This window comes from Gallus gallus, chromosome 7, assembly GCF_016699485.2.
Source record: "Gallus gallus isolate bGalGal1 chromosome 7, bGalGal1.mat.broiler.GRCg7b, whole genome shotgun sequence".
NCBI classification, from domain to species: Eukaryota; Metazoa; Chordata; class Aves; order Galliformes; family Phasianidae; genus Gallus; species Gallus gallus.
This window is the reverse complement of record NC_052538.1, coordinates 25,391,289-25,411,906: the sequence shown is the minus strand read 5'-3', so window position 1 is coordinate 25,411,906 and position 20,618 is coordinate 25,391,289. Positions and strand designations below refer to the sequence as shown.

The 20,618-nt window shown below is 45.6% G+C and overlaps 1 protein-coding gene across 8 annotated transcripts in view; it reads right to left on the bottom strand.

Annotated features, from left to right (window-relative positions):
* GLI2 (GLI family zinc finger 2) overlaps positions 1-19,537 on the bottom strand; it is a 184,009-nt gene extending 164,472 nt beyond the window's left edge. For 4 of the 8 annotated variants that reach the window (XM_015289786.4, NM_001271902.2, XM_040703355.2 and 1 more), the window contains exon 1: positions 14,364-14,411. Coding sequence is in view for 1 of the 8 variants with exons in the window: in XM_046943465.1 (XP_046799421.1) it covers positions 14,679-14,772; positions 15,001-15,135 (229 nt within the window). In the remaining 7 variants the exon portion in view is untranslated. Of the gene's footprint in view, positions 1-14,363; positions 14,412-14,678; positions 14,855-15,000; positions 15,151-18,390; positions 18,517-19,448 lie in introns of those variants that run through there. The other 4 variants (NM_001271901.2, XM_040703353.2, XM_025152142.2 and 1 more) reach the window with 3 other exon arrangements.
* Positions 19,538-20,618: the final 1,081 nt, after the last annotated feature.

Genomic DNA, 20,618 nt, shown 5'->3' with positions numbered 1-20,618 from the left:
TGACAATGCAATGGTTCTGCTTTCTGTGATTATCCGCACTGGCGTTGCTAATAACCAGAGCCGTAACACATCTACGTCCCCCAAGTGCCCTAGAAGATAAGACGAGCTTTGCAGACCCCAGGAAAGGCTCTCTCAGATAAGGAAAGGGCATGGAAAACACTGCTTTCTGAAAAGCCCCCTGGGAAATAACCAAACTCACAACCACTTCTTTCATAAATCAAGATCCGCTTCAAGTAGCTTCTCGTGTCCTCCTATTACAGCACCACAAAAGTAAGGTTCATCACAGGAATGCAAGTCCCAAACCCATTAAAGATTTCTAGTTTACAGCAATTGCCTTCAACAGCCCCTACATGCTGGTATGCAAACAAAGCACACTGCATCACACCTATCACTTGTCTTTACAGACCTGCAGAGTAAGCTGCCTCTTTTCTCTAACAAAAGCTCTGGATGGTTTTAAAGCATAACTCCTTGTTGAGCATATTAGCATAAACAGCTCACAGTGGTCCACATGGGTGGGAAACAGTAACACACTTAGAGCTGAAAGAAAGTCCTCTCAGCTACACTTGACCTCTCAAAGCAGCCCTTACTCATGAACCTTTTGTTAAGAACCTGTGTTAAGAAGAGCAAACATCCTCTCTTGATGAGGGTGTCAAAGCTGCAACACGTACCTATATTTCCAAGGGTCTAAGTCAAGCTACCCTCTTGCATATACCTATTGTGTGAATACACTTGGTCACCTACCCCCCTGCCTCTGGAAAGTGGTGTTAGATGCTGATTCAGGACTTCACGCCTTTGGCCCTGCAAACAGGGAGGAGAGGGGAGCTGCAGCATTGCACCTTAAAGTATTTGGGAAACCGTATCCCTGGGGTTTCTCCAGAAGATGAGACAGAGCTCTTAGGAACTCTAGAGCTCAGACCCATTCTGTGAGATGCTAAGGGCAGGTCAGTGCTAACAGTGGCTGCACTGACCCCTCATCAAACTTCCCTACCAGATGCAGGTGTCCCATCCAGACAAACAACAGTTTTCTGCTCCAACTTCTCATCTTAAAGCCACAGCTCTGAGTTTTCTGGATGCCTGGGAACTGTATCCACAACGCTGACCCACTGACTCTCTCAAGGGAGGAAAGCTGCATTCAGCTGCTAGCAGAGAGGAAACTTATCTTGAGATTCCTTTAATTTGCAGGTATGGCATGAACTCCTACCTATCGTGTCCCAGTGAGCAGCACCAGCCTAAGATCGAGCAGTGTTAGAGCCTTGCTCCAATCAACAACGCTCAGTCCTGAACAGAAAGATGTCATTTATAATTTAACAACTTGTTTTGCAAGTAGAGGCACCGATTGTGGCTCTTTTCTCAGGGTTTCTTTTTGCTTCTTTAACTCAATACTACACAACCCTCTCTCCCACACCACTGTAGCCCAATCTCTTTCCTGTTCTCTGGGGGTCTCTCCTGCAGTATCCCCAAAGGGAGATGAGGATCTTCTTCCCCATAGGCACAGGCTAAACATCTCAGTTGGGCAGGATGCTGTGCTTGCTGTCCCTTAGGCTGATGTGCCCAGCGCTAGCCCTTGCCACGTCACACCACTGTTTCTGCCATTAGAGCACACCCAGATGCTGTGCCCGGTTTGAGCCCCCAAGTAAACCCAAGGAAGCAGTGAGAAATGAGGTCCCAGTTACAATGGCACTCATCAGATTGATCCGACAGCCACAACCGGGTGGAAACCCCGCACTTGGATGGAATGGTGTCAGCTTTCCTTCTGAACATTGTGCACCTCATCATTCAACCATCGCATTCACAATTACACCTAAACATGAAACATGAACTTTCAATTCTTGTCCAGTTTTCAGAGGAAGCTAATAAATCACTCCTTTCTCCAGAAGAGAGAATTCCAAGCCTGACACCCAAGGCACCGGCTGGGATCCAGACTTTCAACAAGGCCTGAAATCTAGGGTTTTAAAAGAATATGAGTGGGAACTTATCCAGTGCACAGCATGGCTGGCATGCCCGTGGGCTGGGCCATCGGTTGGCACAGCCTGCACCAAGAGTGGCTGCAGGAGCACCACCTACAGCAGCGAGGCTCAGAGAACTACTGGATGCGGGAGCTGTGGAACACCCGCTCCTGGCAGTGTAAGCCAAGCCTAATAGAGTTGTTGAGCGAAAGCACTGCCTGCCTCCTGTCTCTGCTGGAATCAGGAGCAGCCCTCCTGCAGCCAGCAGCCCCAGAAGCTGCTCCCACAGCAAGCACCCTCACCTTTGCCACCCACAGAACAGTGCCAGGCTGCACTCTCACCTCTTCTGCCACCATGACCCCAGCAGCACAGGCAGCAGAAGGAGGGATGTCCCACTTTCACAGGTGGCACGGCCACGGTATTTCCTGGTTTTACCAGACAGTAAGGACCTTTCAGAGGCGAACTCTGTAGGAGCCACACTCATGATAGAAGGGACCCAAGGGTCTTGGGTTAATTTTTCTGGTGGCTTTCAATCTTTCAGTCTGCTCCTTGTGATCTTGCAGACCACTATGAGAGACGCCAGCATTTTCAGCTTGTACTATTCACACTATGCTCTAATCTAGTTTGCATGTCCAGTCCTGTCATTAGCTGGAGGAAACATTAATCCAAGACAGTAGAAAAGGAGGAGGATAAAAAATTGTTTCTGGAAACAGCAATTCTAATGGCAAGTGTTTGTTATCTAGACCCACAACTGAGTAAAACTGAAACACATTATGCTCCACACACAACATTTTTAACCACATGTTGAATCACTGCTAAGCTCCTGATCCTAACAGACAACACAAGCTGAAATATCTAAAGTGCCTGATTCAAGGCACGAGGGGCAGTTACACTGACTCCAGTTAAAATCCCTGCTGCAAGTTTGCAGGGAGAGACCTTCATGTGAGGCAATGGGTATGGGGGGACTGAGTCCGAGTCTGCATGGGAGGGGGAGAGAGGAACGCTCATTTCATTAGAAGTTACCCTGTGAGGTTGACTGGGGAGAAGATTGTATAGCCGGGAGGAGGACTGAGACAGCTAAAGAATAACACATGGTACGCTTTCAAAACATACAGCAACATGTGACATTCGTCTGCAAGTCTGGCGCTGAGGAGCCTGTGGTCTGGCAGCAGTGAGAATTCCTGCTTCTCATTTCTGAAATCATCGCAGGCATGTGAGCTGAACCCCCCACCTCAGAGTCTGGAGGGAAGAACATAAAATCAGATTTTACGTACCGTACTCAGTCAGCCATTGTTCTCAGCGGATTTTATCCTCCAACTCAATTCCCACATCATTAAGTGGTGCTGTCTCTTTAAAACACAACGCGATGCCGTGCCAAAGCCTGCAATAAGGATCACTGGCACCAAAACAGTCAAAGCACAGAGCTTAATTCTCTCCTTAATAAGACAATTAAAGAAGAGTATTTGGATACGGCAGCCTGCAAGTACCAACACAGAGCACTGCTATCTCCAAAGGCGTGTTGATCTGAAGGCTTTATCACAGAGCATCTGTCGCAACCAGATGCCACCAACACCTGAGAAAAGTGGGAAATAAAGTGGGTTAATGTTGCTGTGATGCACACAGAGATTCGCGCTGTCCAAGTTTCCACTTCCGAGCATGTTGGAGGGGGCATGATAAAAGCTGTCTTACGAATGCCTTAATATACACGGATGAATTAGGTACACAGATGAGGATGGACACACGCGACTGCCCATACGGTGGAGGCTCCCGACCACATCAGCCTACAAGTTCCCAGTCAAGCAATTCTCCGGTGTTTCCTCTTAGCAGGCTTCACCCCACAGAGCTGAACCATAGCTAGAGCAAAAGATAACCACAGCGATATAAGAGCTAATTAGTCATTTGATTAGCTGGCGAGAAGACAGGGCACTGCAATTCTGTGACCTAAAAGCGCCACCAATGACCTTAAAACTCCACCTTAAGGATGTACAGAAATCTGCAGCGCACAGAGAGCGAGGCAGAAATGGATGATGTCTAAACTCCATTAGCTCACAGGAAGCGTTGAAACAGAGTAGACGCCGAGTTGAGGTGTGACATCCACAGCACTCAGACAGAGAAAGAGCACCTGAGCACTTGGCTGGAACCACTGCACTGATGCTCGTGGTCCAGCCTGTGGGGGAGGCTGCAGGGCCACGTAATGTAGTGCTCCCAGAAGACAGGCTGCTTGGCCTGTGGGAAGCATACACCTCATCCCACTGAGCAACGTCATGTAGCAAGAGGGGAAAAATAACACACACACACAAAAAAAAAACGCAGCTGCCCTGCCTTCCTTACAGGAGGCACAAAATCCAGGCACACCATGCCAGGAGAGAGCAGCCAAAGGATGGAAAAGTCACTTAGAAGAAGACACTTTGAGCAGTCCTCTTTTTCACCTCATCTCCACAGAACTCCTGGTAACCCCCATGAACCTGCCTGTAATTCCACATGTAGCAATATGAAGGGGGTTGAAGCCAGCATGTCTCCCCTAGGCTGCAAAGTTGAATCTTCAGCAGCAAAGGACACCAAGATGGCCAGGGCTATGGGTCCCACATTACTGCATCTCTGTCCTTCAGCCTGACGGCTGGAGCACATCAGCATCTGACCGTGCCCAATGCACTAAATATTTCCAAGCCAATTCCTAAATATTTCCAAGCCAATTAAATCAAAGACCAACGTCTGAGGCTGTGCCTTCCTAGCAAGACATCACGTGGTGTGGATTTACCTATGGGGACCTGAGAGAAACCAGCCCAGAATCAGCTCCAGCCCACTGTCAGCAGGTCCCTCCACCAAAAAGGCCCTGCTTGTCCCTGGAGGTGCTCGGTGTCAGGCTGGATGGGGCCCTGGGCAACCTGATATAGTAGCTAGCAACTCTGCTGACAGCAGGGAGGTTGGAAGTGGATGATCTTTAAGGTCCTCTCCAACCTAAGCCGTTCTGTGATTCTACCATCTCCCCTCCCCAGCGGCTTGGATGGCATCTTGCTTTTGGGTATCTCTACCCTGGGAAGAGATTAAAGGAAGCGAATGCTTTGGCAGAGATCCCTCTGCCACCTGCACCACTGGAAATGCCCTCTGGAAAGTAAAGGAGGAGGATCTCTCACCTCGCACGCTCCATCCCCATCCGTCCCCTCGGTGCGGATCCAGACCTGCCATTCACCGCCCACCACCCAGTGTTCTTTGTCCCAGACAGATGAACTCAGCTCCAGCACCAGCAAAGTTCTCAGAGTAAGCCCAAAGCATAGTTTTAAATTTTAGCAAACCCTGCCAGAGGCCTGGGAGTAAAATGCAGAAGAAAGAACTTGTTCTTGAACAGAGAACAGAGGCTAAGAGTGCTGCAGCAAGGAAGTTTCTTAGGTTAACCAAGACAATGCAACCACAATATGTGCAATGGTTTCCCCTCAATTCTCTTTTCTTTAAGTGGGGAAAAGACCCCAACAACAAACACAATAAAACAAAAGCCAGACAATTATTCATGATTTAGGAACACGCATAATGCACTCAGCCGTATATGCCATTACAATTTTGAGAAAGGAAGAGCAAATTTAGGAGTACAGTTACTGCAGTCTACAAAGGAATTCTGGGTTTCTGAACCTGACCTGTAGCGAATTGGAGCAGAACCTCAAAATACTGCAATTCTCTACAAAGGGAATTCTAAAACAATCTCTTGGAGTCTACCGGTACTGCTGTACTGCTACAGCATTCCCTGCAGCCAAGACATATTTTCAAATTCTGACTAAAAACTTATTTCAACAGAAAACCTGAATTTAATTGCGAAACAGTGACCTTTAACACCATCAAAAGAAGAGCTATCTCTCTTTTTTCCTGCCCATTTTTTACAAATACGACCTGATTTTGCAAGAGATTTTAGAGTTGATGATGCCAGGTACTGGAATATGACTCCATCAGCAAGCTCCAGTCAGGAAATACCAAAGCTATGGTTGCCAAAGCAACATAATTAACTTGATCACGGTACATACACTGTGCACCGCTTCCCAAAAGGCCCCTTAACACCCAACTAATGGCAACTTCTGGAACGGCACATCAGGATTTATTTCTCCTCTAAGTTCTTCAAGAACACACCCAGCAAAAGGAAAAGTTTTCAGAATTACTGGGAGCCAAAAGTAGCACTCTGCTCCTTGCCAAGGGTGCTGGGGGCAATCTTGCTGTGAATCAGCTTGCCTCACTAATGGCTGTAGGAGTCACAGAAACTCATAGTCCAGTTGTGTAGAGCAAACACCTTTTGAAATGCTTTGCTTTTGGTTCACGTGCGTTAGGAAATTTAAGAGATTTCATTCTTTTATGGCAGAATTGATCATATTCTTACTACCTGGGCAGGGAGACCCAGACGTTGATGTTGAGCCTTGACCCCAGGGCCACAGATCTCCAAACCTGAATATGCTGTCACTAACTTAACACATCCAATGTATCAAAAATCAGCTCCCTCTGTTCATCTGGGGAAGAAAAGAAAAAAAAAAGGAAAAAAAGGGAAAAAAAATTGAGCGATGGGCTTTTCAGCCTGTCATCAGACCACAGTGACCTCAATTTTTTGAGAAATAAAGTCAAAACCTATTCTTATCTTCAGAGATTCAAGATGTATTTATGTGTCAAACTTTCTCCCCCTTGTCCTTAGCCTTTGGGAAGCGCACTAAGAATGATATCAAAGCCTGAAAACCCTGCCATCCCATCTGCGCTCACCTCTGACCCAGGACGCCCATAGCTCCCACCAGCTCCCCGGCTCATCCCCGACACATGGCACAGAATGCAGATTGGGGAGCAGCTCGCAGCAAGCCCCACGGGATCAAATAAAGGCGACTTTGCATGGGAAAACTATACCAATCTGCTTATATATATATATACTCTAGACAGAAAAAACCCCCAACAACTTTGCTCTGGCGGTTTCCTGCTTTTCTATAAGCCTTGAAAGATGTTTTACCAGCATCTTCCTCTCCCTTACACACAAATATTTGATTATTCTCTTTGAAATGTCTCGGTAACATCTACGGGAATAAGATGCCGAATGCAAACACTGATTGATTCTTTCTTAGCCATCAAATGTGCTTACACAGCAACTACACATAGCAAATGCACACAAATCTCACATTTCACCTTCAAAAATATGAACGCGCCGTGGTTGTTGGTTTTTTTTTTTTTGCTCAAACATAATGAATGAGCTTAAACATTACAACTTGAAATTATTAAGTAAATCACGGCACCTGCAAAGCTTCTATTTGCATAGCATTAATTCATGATGGCGTGTAAAACAAATTCATCACTCTCACTGTATTGTGGCCTGATTTATGTCGGAATTGGAAAAAATAAAAATCATGGGCACAAAATTATGTTGACAAGATGTACGCGCTGCTCCGTGCTCCTCGAAGCCCAAGGTGGTTCTTTTTCCTTTTTTTTTTTTTATTTTTAGGGCATCAAAACAACTAAATTATGTGAAAGAAGGCCGGGAGAATGCATCTTTAAAAATGAGTAACACGCTGGCGTCACACGAACACACTCTGCCGTTATTAATGTCAAGCATGGTGAAGATACTCTAGGAAATCATTACCATTCATAGCTACTAACAGCCATTAAATTTCAATCAATTCAACTTAACACAAGTGTACTTCAGTAGCCCTTACAGTTCCTTACAGAGGTGGCTCAGAAAGTCCTGTCTGACTTATTGCATTGTCCGCTGCACAATGAGGCGCTGCTAAGGACTGCTCTGAAAGGCGCTATCTTAGCGTTGGGAGCTGATGCTCTTTTAACACGGGAGCAATCAACAGACCTTGCTTTTAGGGAAGCTTGATACAAGGGGCTCTAATAGGAGGACTCCACAGGTCAGTACGAAGCAATAGACTCAGCTCAGACAGGGATGCTGCTTCCCAAACCGAAAAGAAATTCGGTGAGATGTTTTCAAGGCTTTTTCAATTAATTTCAGTAAGCGAATCAATGTGCTTCACATAGAGCTCGACAAATTCTAGGTGATCTCCTTGCTACAGAAGAACATGATCGTTAAATATTTTGAATGCTTAAAGGAAAAAGGGTTTAATTTCCAGAGGCACAACATTTAAAGTTCCCAGTAATGAATACAAGCCACCAAGCTGTGATATTATGGCATCTCCTACGCATCTGAATGGCATTTGTAACACTGGATCTTTTTTCCACTGCTCTTACAGGCATTCAGCTGTGCAGCTCAGCATCCCTTCCAGAGCATGGGGGGCACCGGGCAGCCCCACACCGGGGATGTCTGTCACTATGTACCATGGGTGAGGGATGGTGACCACATAGAGCCCATTACCGGGGGACTGAACTCACACCACATTCCACTCTGCAGCACTGCATCCCAAAGAAGGCCCGTTCCTCCAAGGAGATTTCATTAGTTTCATCTGAATGAACTATCTACAGCAAAATCCCGCATTTCACAGTGCATAAAAGTCTTTTTTATTGCTCTTTTTTTTTTTTTACAAACAGGAGCCCAGATTTTCCCAGTAGGACGCATCCTGCTGGGCACAAAGTCCTTCTGGTGCATTTAGAGGCAGTCTGAGATTGCAGGTGCGCATTCCTACAGCAGGGATTGACACTTTGCGCATGGAAAAAGCAGATGCAGTCACAGGTGTGCCATCCCTGCATCTGAAATTGCAAACTCCGATACGGATGCCCTTCTTTGGCTTTTAGCTCATCCCTGAGAAGCATCAGCATTGATGACACTACTTACTGTTGGAGCGTTTGGGACTAATTGTGCAGAACTCTGGGGTTTTCCTTCCCCTGAGACTTTAAGTTAGAGTAGTAGTGAAGTTCTTTGGAGTCCAAACACCCAAGACATCTCTCAGGCAGATACACGCTCGGTTTTAGCTCATTTCCCTACACTTATTCATGTTATAAAGGTCTTTATTTAAAAATCTTCCAGTGACAGGGTCAGAAAGTGGCAGAGTTCGAGTAAATCATGCCAGGGAAAATGTTAGCAATGCTTAATCATACTGGAAGCCACATTTAATTACAGCTTTTTAAGTCCATCTGGGAGAAACAGAAGAGACTGAAGTATGTCACCTGAGATGATCTAGATACTGAAACTATTTGTAAGTTAACAAAAGCATTTGCATCACAAAGCGCTCTGGGGCTGCACCATGGCAAAGCAGATGTGTAATGAACAAGGATCATAGCACCAAAACAATCGGGATTGTAAATAACTGCTACTAATCTGCAATCATTTAAATTTGGGTTTAATTGCTAGGCAGCAAATACATTTCATTCTTGCAGAGGGAAACGCTCTGCGGAACACACACTCTGAGGTATTCAGCGGTAGGAGCGACGCAGTCCGAAAGCCAGGAGGGCAGAGAAGAGACAAACAGCGGGGATGGATTTGCTGCACCATCCATCTCACACACATTAAACAAACTTTTCCCCGGAACAGAATTAACAGCACGGCCATCCCCACTGTAACGTACTGTAAGCGCTGCAGGAGCGGCACAATGATGCGCATGGGAGGCGAGAGGGTGGCGGCTATAGAGCTACATTCAATCTAGTGCTAGTGAATAAAAAGTTCCTTTTATTTCTCTGTTGTTTTTGGTTCATTAAATTTTCCACAGATTTGCGGAGAAGAAAACGTGATCAATAAACCTTGACAAAAGTGAACATGTGAAAAAGGCGAGAGAAAGGCACAGGAAGATAAAAGTGATATCCCGATCCCAGATTTCAGAGGCAGATGACCAGAGCTCTGGGCTGCTGAATAATCTGAATAGACCATCATTTCTTTACAGCCTTTTACTTTCTTTTTCCTGACTGTTGGAACTCTTCATTCAATACAATAGTAAATGCACTAAAACTTTTTTTCTCATGCTAATGGTCGAAATCGGGCGCTCACAGTTAAAACACACTTCCCACCAACTTGTTTTCTTTTAAGGAGAAAAAAAATTAACCTATTCAAGTTAAACTAAAATGTCAAAGACAGCTTAAGGCTTACTCTCACCATTCCACAAAATTAATGGTTTTCTCCCCAGCAGATACAAAAAGAAAAGCCTTGAATAAGGATAAAGCTGCTAAACTCTTTTCATATGAAAAAGAACACTTAGAAAGTAAAAAGAAATACATCCAGTACAAAGATCCTGGTACCTACAGTTCTAATTTGTATTGTTTTCTCTTGGAATATTTATAATTGCAGCGAGGTGACAGCCAAGCTCCAATAACTGCAAAAGGATGGAAAAGGAGGCGCTGGTGTGTTCGGGTGGCCGTGCACAGTGACAGCGCTGCAGATGCTTCCCCTGAGCACAACGGGGGCCCAAAGGAACCCATTTTCAAGTACGTCTTCTAATTTGGGTGTCCACTTCCAGGCACAGAGACCTCTTTTCAGCGATGCTGAAAATTCAGAAATCCAACGTAACTTTCGATATTCCGAATTTCTGAATGGCAGGATAACAACTTTCCTGCAGCACATTTTAGCAATTGAGAATTTAGCATTTGAGCATTTGAGAACTTGAAGGGAACGGAGCGTGGTTTAGTAGTAGTAGAGCATGAATGAAGAAAAGTTCAGTGGCCTCTCCTGCACTATGCATTATCTCTTAAGTATTCGCTTCCAACTGGAGCTGGCCTGCAGAAAAATGGACCTGGTGGAGCAGTCACTTGTTTGCAATCATCCCAGTAAAAAAAGCTACAACGCTGTGGCCTCTCCAGCTCTCAAGGCCGCCATGCAAGACCTGATCCTCACCACTGAGCCAATAAATATCAGTGAATTTCTCTACGATTTCTTGCATAGGATTGGCTGTACACATAGGTCAAGCACTGTGCACACCGCATGCACTGACAGACTTGTACATATACACACACATGCACACGTGCTTGCCTGTAACACAATGCCTTCTCCAAGTTCCTCATACCAGGATTTGTTGTTCATCGCTATCATTTCATTTAGCGTTGTTTCCATTAATTCCTTGAATGCCTCCCGTTGTTTCCCTTTCCTTTGAAAAGGCCTTGGGAACAGCGCTGGAGCAAACAGCAGCAAACCCTAAATACCACTTAATGCTTTGTGGCAAGTTGTCCAAATGCGCAACTGTTTAAAATATTTACCCAGGTACAGAAGGGGGTTGTGCAGCACTCGAACAATGCGCTGGAATCTTTCCCATCAGTATGAGAGCAGACAAAAAGCAGAGGCTGCTTAACCTCAATGTCTCAGCAGCAAGTGAGAAGTGCAAATATTGCATTTCTATAAAGCCCTGGAAGCTTCATAGGAATGGAGTGGCAACTAATTAGTTTGATGCTATAGTCACATCTAATGTCCCTAAGTAGCTGCTTTGAAAAAATCTGGCTGCCTTGAAATCCTTGGCCAGATTATGAAGTGGAGGCTTTGTGGCGAAGCAATAGATAGGTGTTTGCTGCACAAATACATACAGATTTTGGTGATTGCTCACTGAATCCACCGCCTCCGCTAATCTGCACTGGAAACTTCCCTCTGAACAGAGCACTTCTCAGAGTACAAAAGCATGAAGTATTTGTGTACCTTTCAGACTACAGGGCAAACAAGTGCCGTACAGTAGGCCACCAGCCCCAAGGGAGGCAGCTGACCGGGTGTCCTCCTTACAGGCACGGAATGAGGGTAATGCTCATGAGATCTGGGCAGATGCCCTACCATGTCCTTAAACAAAGAAGGACGGGGACAGAAGACTGGAAAATTCCCTTAAAAAGTCAAACTTCATCTCAACAGGAGTTTATCAGGATCACACATACACACACACACACACAAAAAAAAACCCCACGAACATTTTGAACTTACATAACAAAGTGACCATATAACCCTTCCCCTGCACAGCTGGCCCTACTGCCCCAGAGCCCCTCCAGCTCCTCTGCCAATACATCACTGTAAGGTACATTACGGTGTGAGCCTTCAATGGCATTAAAACCACAGAAGCCGGAGTAAAAAATGATCTTTTGCCACAGAAGTTCCAACTGCTTTTAAAACAACACCAAATCCCGATCCGTGTATACCACTGTGCCGCCAAAAACAGAGTTCTTATCCAAATGTGACTGCAGTATTCAGTGTGACGCCGGGGAATGCAGGCTGCTGTGTATTGGATATCTGAGGTCAAGTTCTGTTTTCTTTTACACAGGCATAAACTGGAGTAGCTTCATTGAAATTACGCCAGATTTATACTGGCATATGCCTCCAGCTCAAATTCCTCTACGGCTCTAATTTTTCTCTAAATGAATGACCTAACACAAACAGTATTTGTCCATCTGTATACATCCCCTTTGACACACTGAAAAAAAGGCACTGAAAGGAAGTTGGAAACGGTCCTCGAGATCTGTTTTTCCCTGAAGAACAGCAGTTGCATTTCTGGGCACTTCAAAGCCACATACTTGAAGCAATAACAACATTTAGGCTCAAGTGAATCCTACCTCACCTTGCTTTACAGATTAGCTCTTCCACAAACACACACAGAGGGCAGGATGTACACAGACCCACAGAGATCAGTCCATCTTCAGTGGGTCGGGCACGTTTAGTACTACGGATGGGTCACGTTTTCAGCCAAACAACCCATCTCCAAGAGTTGTTTAGAGTGGAAAAGCCATTAATGAGTATCATCCACTTCTTAAAACTCGTCGGTTCTACCATAACCTTCAGCATGGCGCCTGTACTGCAATTCAAAGGTTGACAGGTGTCAACATTTCCTGCAGTCCCAGCCAAAACACAAATCACCGTATCCACCCCTCACGCTGACCCAAACCAGTTCACCAGCGGCAGCTGCTGTACGCCGCGAGCAGCGCGCAACGCAAACATCCCGGCAGTAGGAGCAGTTATCCTCCAGATCCTCTTTTCCAGGTGAATGTGCAGCACGGATTGCACTTCAGGCTCCTTTTATTAGCGAGGTGAGTTATGTTTAGACCTTAAAACTTGCTGGTTTTTTTTTTCTTTTTCTTTTTGAAAGGCAGGCAGCTACAACAAACAGATCAGATCAATCTTGCAACCAATCGCTCTACCCCACTTGTGTGTATTTTGAATTTCATGGCTTATTTACTCTACTTTTTCTGGCACCAACTCCACAGCGCGTGCCAACGTGCTATCTGTTGAAATGCTCTTTTATGGAGCATGCTGGTCACACACCCACTTCCACAGCCCGGTGCGTCCCGAGAACCTCAGCCGCAATAAATAATCAGTAATGATAATGGGTACGGCGGGGGGGGGGGGGCAGACGAAGTTTTACAACTACTCCCCTTATCTGTAAAAACAACCAACGCGACGCGCCACTGAGATGCTGACTGATCCGAGCACAGAGGTGGGCACACAAGTTCGCAGCGATGGAACCGCATGGAACACGTGGGTATTTACAGGAAGGAGAGAGTTCGGGGGCAGCTCCACGGTTCCCTCACTCCGGGACATCGGCTCGCTCACACCCGGGTACCAAAGGCCCACCCGGGTTGGGTTGGGCTGCGCACAGCTCTCGGGGCGGGCAGAGCGCAACGCGGTGCCATCCCATTAAGTTTCTGAGGCCCGGCTGCAACGAGCAAAAAATCAAATAAAACCCAGTACCCATCGCAAAAGGAGCGGCGAGACCGCTGCTAAACCATCCCGAGCCCCTACCCTCCGCAAGTCAGGTTTCCCAGGAAATGATGGCAATCACTTGAGGCAGAAAAGGCATCTAAATGAGCCCATCTCCCTCCCTTCCTCCCCGATTGTTTTAAAGCCACCGAGTCCCGGGGAAAAACTCTCAACTCCCTAAGTCCTTAATAGGATTGGAGTCCGGGTCTCTCCGAGCCGCTCCTCATCACACAGGGATCAAGTTGCAGCAGGGAATTTTTTAAATTCCTCGGCAAATATACTTGTCGAAAGATTGCCCCTCCTGGGGAGGGGGGGGGGGGGGGGGGGGGCGGGGGGGTTAAGTTAGTAAAATTAAAATAACGAGAAGGCGAACTCAACGGTGGCCATGGGGAGCTCCGGGGCCGGGCCAGGCGGTCCCCGGTATGGAGACGGTCCCCGCAGCCACCGGGAAAAACAATGGTCCCGGAGAGAGCGGTCCCCCCCCCCCCTCCGGGGGGGGGCACAGCGGACAGAAGGACACGCACCGCGCCGCATCGCTCCGCTCACCAGTGACGGGGGTGGGTGGGAGGGGGGGGGGAGAGGGAAACATGAATGGGTGCGACCCCCACACAAAAAGGACCCCCCCGCCCAAATTGTCACCCTCCTCCACTCCCCCACAGCCCGCTCCGGCGCGGAGCATCTCCGCCAAAAGCGGGAGGAGAGGCGGAAAAGGAGAAGAAGAAAGAAAGAAAGAAAAAAAAAAAAAACAGAAAAAAGAAAGAAAAAAAAACCCCACACCAACCCAACAACAAAACCTAAAAAAAAAAAAAAAAAAAAAAAAAAAAAAAAAAAGCACAATGAAAAGACACAATAAGCATCAACTTTACCCAAAAAGCGGAGCAGCAAGTTTTCAGCAGGCGAGCGGTTGCTGCGGAGCAGAGCTACTCCTCCGGACCCCCATCATAAACTTGGGGGAGGGGGGCGTGGGAGGGACTTTCCCTCCGTCCTTCCCTTTTGTGCCTCTCCCCTCTCTTTGCTCCTCGCCAAAAGCTGCGGCGGAGCGCAGCGCGGCGCTGATGCGGAGCGGCCCCGCGGAGCCGTGCGGGGAGGCCGGGGGCGGCCCGCGGAGCTCCCGCTGCCCATCAGCCCATCGCGGGACGCGGCGCGCACACTCGCACGTATATAAATAAATATATACGCACACGCAGGCTGAAGTTCGGCGGCTTGCGGGGAAGAGGCTGGAGAGCTTTCAAAGGAGGAAGACTGGCTGCAGGGTTTGTGTTTTCTCCCTCCTCCCTTTAAAAATAATAAAGGAGAATGAAAAGCTTCGCACCCTTTCGGTGTGGGAGCAGTGGACCTCTCCAGATCCCCTCTCTGTGTTTCCCCCCCCCCTCCCCACCCCCCTTCCGTGCCCCCTCCCCCGGGCAAACCGCAGCGGTTCGGTGCGGGATTATCCCACCCCCGCTCAGCTGGAGGACATCTACAGCAAAACCCCCACATCCCTCTCCTTCGGGGAAAGCTGACCGAAAAAAACACGCGCAGAACCCCAAACAACAAAACTTTGGCCTCGTGCGGACGCGCCCGCGTAGGGGCGGGATGGAGCTCGGGGTGCGTTTCTCCAGCTCTTTTTTTTCCTCCTCCACTTTGTGTCCCGAACATCGCGGCTGTAACCTGGGCCTGGCCCTTGGAACGTCCTCCGTGGGAGAAGCGTTCGTTAAAGATTGCTCCCTAAGCACAGTGACTAACGAGGCCAGAGCACGTTACTCTGTTTAATCCTTGTCTTTTGGGAGCAGGGCTGCAAGGGGAGGAAAATATCCCCCAAACCTACCCCTCTCCCACTCCAAATATCTTCACTTCTGCACTGGTCTGATGCATTAACATTAATACCAACGAGGAATGCAGCAGTTTTAACTTGAACCTCGGCCAGACGGGGCTCGTTACTTGATTTGTTTTGATTTCTTTGGCTATGGAATTTATCAAAAGTTTAAAACACAACCAGATGCTGCTAGGGAGGGTTGCCGTGCTGTACCCTACAGCAGGCTGAAACTCGCCGGACCATTGGGGTATCCGACTCCAGCAGGGTTATGTCCAGTTCCATGGCAACCGCATGCCACATCAGCCCCCAGCTTCACTTTCAGTCCCTTGGGCACTGTTAACATTTGCCAGCGGATTTGCCCGACACACAGCCCAGGTCTGGGCAAGAAGAGAATGAGCTTTATGCCCCTTGGAATCCTTTCTGTACAAAATACAATCTGACCAGGCCCCGCGCTCGATACCTCCATTTAAATTCTAAAATCCTGCTACTAATTATAGTGCCTTCAGTCTGAATGCTTGCACACCTCTTTTCTCATAGAATCATTAAGGTTGGAAAAGACCATCATCTAGTCCGAATGTTACTTTATTGTATGGCATTAGAAGGCTAACGTTTGAGAGTGACAGCTGGCTCCCCATGCACCCCGAAACACCATTTATTCCACGCAGATAGCCTGGGGAGACAAGGCAACAGGTTATTTCACTAATCACCAGCACTATGACTTCTTTTCTGTGTCCAAGACTAGCACCAGCCTGCACCCACTATCTCATCGGAAGTTCCTTCTTCCCACCATGGCACACGTGCAGCCCGTGCTGGGCCAGAAATGCAACCTTTCCCCACGTGGCTTTTGTGCTGCAAGGGGTTTCATTGCTGAAGAGCACTCCATTACAGAGAGAGAGGGGTTTTGGTTACCAGGAGTAGGAACAAACCAAGCCTTTGATCTGAGCAAACAAAGCGCATTTGTGCACCCAGGTACTTCACTGGGGGAGGATGACCTACAAGCCCGGGGGGTGGGATAGAATAAGAGGTTTGGGGATCAATCAGAAACTGCTGGAGAATAACGGAATGTGACATACGTCTTAAATTCTTGCTGCAGTTATTAGAATATATACACATCTAGACTGTTGGCCAAGAACTTTTTTAAAATCAAAAGAAGGAAATAATGGATTAATTCAGAGTAGCTCTATAGTTGAGAAGGACTGTTTTTCTTTCTAGAATTCATACGTGCAAATCCTTTAGAAGAAGATGGTTTTTAAGCCTGGGGGAAGCTCCTCCTTTTTGTAGCAGGATGATGGCAGGTGACGGCTGGGGCTCTTTGAGAACCTCCAGTTGGCTTTTACATTATCTGACCGCTGTAGCTCATCCGTCCTTCCCTCTCCTGCTCTGCTCATTGAACTGCCCTCTCTTAATCTTCCATAGGTGTCTGAGATTAAATAGATGACAGAATGACTGACATTTGGTATACATAAAAGAATCAAAATATGAACAAGGGGTCAAAGTGCAGCTCTTCCCTCTGGTCTTCTCTCTGCTCTTGTACAGCTTGATGGGGGTGAAACCAAGTAGGGATTTGAAGATATGTGACAATGCACAGTTCCTATACCTTGCTGTAGCATGAGTGTGTGGGTATAGAGGATACATTCAGAAAAGTTCTGGACTAAGGAGATGGGGTTTTAATCATAATTTAAAAAAGAAAGAGAGAAAAAGAAAAGGCTCTCCCAATAATAAAAGATTGACGTACCGCCAGCTCCACGATTGCTGATCTGGGGTTTGTCCCAGTTCCATTAGGTCAGTGGAATGAATGTGATTAACCATGGGGGAAGCGAGACCAGCTCAAAATGGGGAACAAATGGGGCTTTTAAAGTGTTTGGTTTGGTTATGGAGGAAGATTGTCATTTCTTTTTTTTTTTTTTTCCTTAATTAAAGAAGATATTTAAAGAAAACAGCCAAAAAAACCAATGGGGGATGCTGTGCTCTGTTCTGCTCAGATCTGTAAGATTTATTTCTATAAATCTCCATAGATCCTCATAGTAAATTAAAAAGCCCAAATGAGTATTCCAAAGGATATACATAGATAGAAGCTACCAGAAAAACAAAAACAAAACTGCTTTAAATACTTTAAATACACTTCTTTTTTAGAAAGAAGACATTAATTACATATAGGATGATCACTAGGAGCTAGAGGCCCGGAATTACATTTCATGCAATTCATATCTTTATGGCATCTGGTTTAAGTCCAAGTGGAAAGTAGCACTTGATCAGTTCTGCCCTGATTTAAACAGCTGTATCAGCTCTGGGGTCAGTGACATAGCACAGAGTCTGAATGCATCTTCATGACTCCAGAATATAACTAATTTCAGTGATATTCAGTCAATTAAGAACTTTGTGTACAATGCTGGCTCAGAATTTGCTAGGAGAATGGGGAACATTTTTTTGGCACAACACATTGCCTTCTTTTTTTTTTTTTTTTTTTTATCAAAGTAGCCCTCTTACCTGGGGGAAATCGTAACTGTGTGCAGTGAGACAGTACTCATCGGGATGATATGCAGCTCTGATTCCTATCTGCCTCAGTGTATGTGTTGTCTCTTGTTTAAAGCTTCAGTGGGAAGTTCCTTGAGGCAGATGCCATTTTCCTGCATTGTACATTTTGATTAAACCCCGTACCTTTTTTTTTTTTTTTCCTCTCTCTCCAAAATGTATCCAAGAGAGTAATCACTGCTAATTTTCTGATAGCTTTTTCCTCTCTTTTTCCTTCCACTGGAAGGGTCAATTCTTGCCAGGATTAATCTCTGCTGCATCAGGAATACAGAGCTGATACCATAAACTTTTGTCAAGTTTTTCTGTGGTTATGAAAGGTTACTTCCATGCTACATCAGCAAATGAGGCAGTACTTTTATTTGCTACAAAACCAGCCTGGAAGCCTGCCTTTCATTACAGAGAGCGTGCAAGAGCTTATTAAATCTTAACCAAACTGCTACGTCCTACTAAAACAGGACTTGATTCACGTGACTACAGGCACGGAAAGTACTGCCTGTAAAATGGCAAAAGCAAGCCATCTGAATGTGCATTCTCCACGAATGAGAAACAAAGATGCCATCCCCTACCTGTCTTGGCTGAAGGACAAAAGCTTCTTCAAAATGCAGAGAGCCTTGCGTGTTCCCCGCAGCTTGCAAGAAGAGTCAGACCCGGCTTACTCACAGAGGGTGAGGAGTCTTTTCTCTGGTTCAGACCTGAAATAAAATCAGATTTTCCCTAAGAGAAGGAACTCGAAGATCCAGCTACCAAACTATAGAAAGTTTAAGATGAAAAGTTCAGGTCTGGGTCTATGCCTCTCACAGAGCTTCCAGCTGCAGACAGGAAGCGGCACATTGTGATAGACAAGTTTCTTCCCCAGGGCTAGTCAGAGTGTGTTGTGTCCTTAGGAGGAGATGAGGGCAGGGAGTGGGACATACAAAATGGTTACTGGTCCCTGTATGTGGCATTGCATGAAGAGCTGCAAACAGCTGGAGTTAGGCAAGGTACAGAAAGCAAAACTTCATAAGAAGTTCATAAGAACTAGGCTTGTTGAAATCTGTACTTGAATTCACTGGGGAAATGAAAATGACTTTTTCATTCACTTTAGAGGTGGAAGAGAAAATCTACTGAATTTTGCAGAAAAACAGAAATCTCTATCAACAGAAAATAGAGATTCTGGTCCTGCGTGGAGAAAGAAGTTGAACTCAGTGATACTTATGGGTCCCTTCCAACTTGGGATATTCTGTGATTTATACATCATCCTACATATTGTAGTGTACATACTCTGTCAGTGTATATACAGTGATAATTTTCATTAACCTGCTATGATTTTAGGGCTATTAAAACATTATCTATGGTGGGCAGGGATTATAGAAAAAGGAAAAAACTTAGTTTGGGCTTTCCCATCACCAAAAATCTTTATCCATTTAACCTTTAGAGTTCCATAAATTTAATTAGGGTGCCTCACCCTTATCTCAGGCAAGGCCAGATAAAGAGTCCTGATAAAGCTGGAAAACAAATCCCAATTCTTAGACCAAAACTCAGCCTACTAGATAGTGCTGTCTTAAGAAGAACTGTTTTGTCAGAGCTCAGAGTTCTTTCTTCACCTTCACTTTCAGAGGATATAAAACGTTCGAAAATACCTCACCTTATCTGCTTTCGTAAGTCACTTTTTTACTTTTTCTAAGTCTTTCAGAGGAATTACAAATCTTCTAGAAGATGTTTCAGCACAAACATGGAGGCTGCAAAGGAATAAAAAGTTTAGAAACAAGAATGTGACCATTTTATCCACTTCTCAGAGTTCTTGCCTACTGAGGGCTCCTCTCTCCAGACTCCTTTAAGGGTTGCAGAGCAAAAGGTGAAGTTGTATGCATGCTAAGATCTTTGGACAGGGCTCCTACTATTCTGTACTCAATTTTTTCAGACAGAGATAGTCTGCATTCTTTGAAAGTCAGATGTCTGTGAGTTATCTCAACTCAGGCAACCGACATACCCATCCTTCTCTGTAAATCTTAACTAATGTTGATGATGATGAGCAAAAAAAATGCAGACACGGTTATATGAAACTGATAGCTGAACAGCATGAGATGTCTGGGAATTCTATCAAACCGATGTGAATTTCCATTACATTTGGTGAGAAAACGAGCGATATCAACACTGGAAATCAGAAGGGCCTTGAATCCCTAAATAATAGCCCTCATATGCTACTGCCCACAGAGGTCCAGACTATTTCTGCTGAAGAGACAAGTAACGTTTGCAATCATGCCTAATATATTTCAAATCAGTTATATTGTTTATAGATTGCTTATGTCAAAACCAGTGAATTCTCCAGTGTGCTTTAGGATTTATGCACTCTACTTCTTTGCAAGGTTTGTTCTTATTTGTTGCTACCTGCAAAAATATATCTCTTGGCCCCAATTCACAGTGGAACAATGTTAGGTCATTATTCCTTGAATTGTTAGGCTGTAAAGAAGCAATTTCTCACTAACCTGTGACACAGGAAATTGTGATTCTGATGTCAGGTCATTTCTGGAGTTCCTTTTACAACAATCTGTTTTTCTGTCAGCAAATGACATTTATGTATTATTTCCAGGAAGTGTAGGCTTTAGTATTTTCATATGTATACCTCCAATATTTCTCTTCTGCCTCTTATTCTGCATAGCCTGGAGCTTTAATATATGATGCAACTGATAAATAAATATATTTTGATTGATAGTGCAAATACCTGGTAGCTGAAACTAGTGCTACTTTCAAGTACTTCTCGGAATAGTTGGATTTCCTGCTCTTGTTTTCACTGAGATTTTCTTTTATGAAGCAC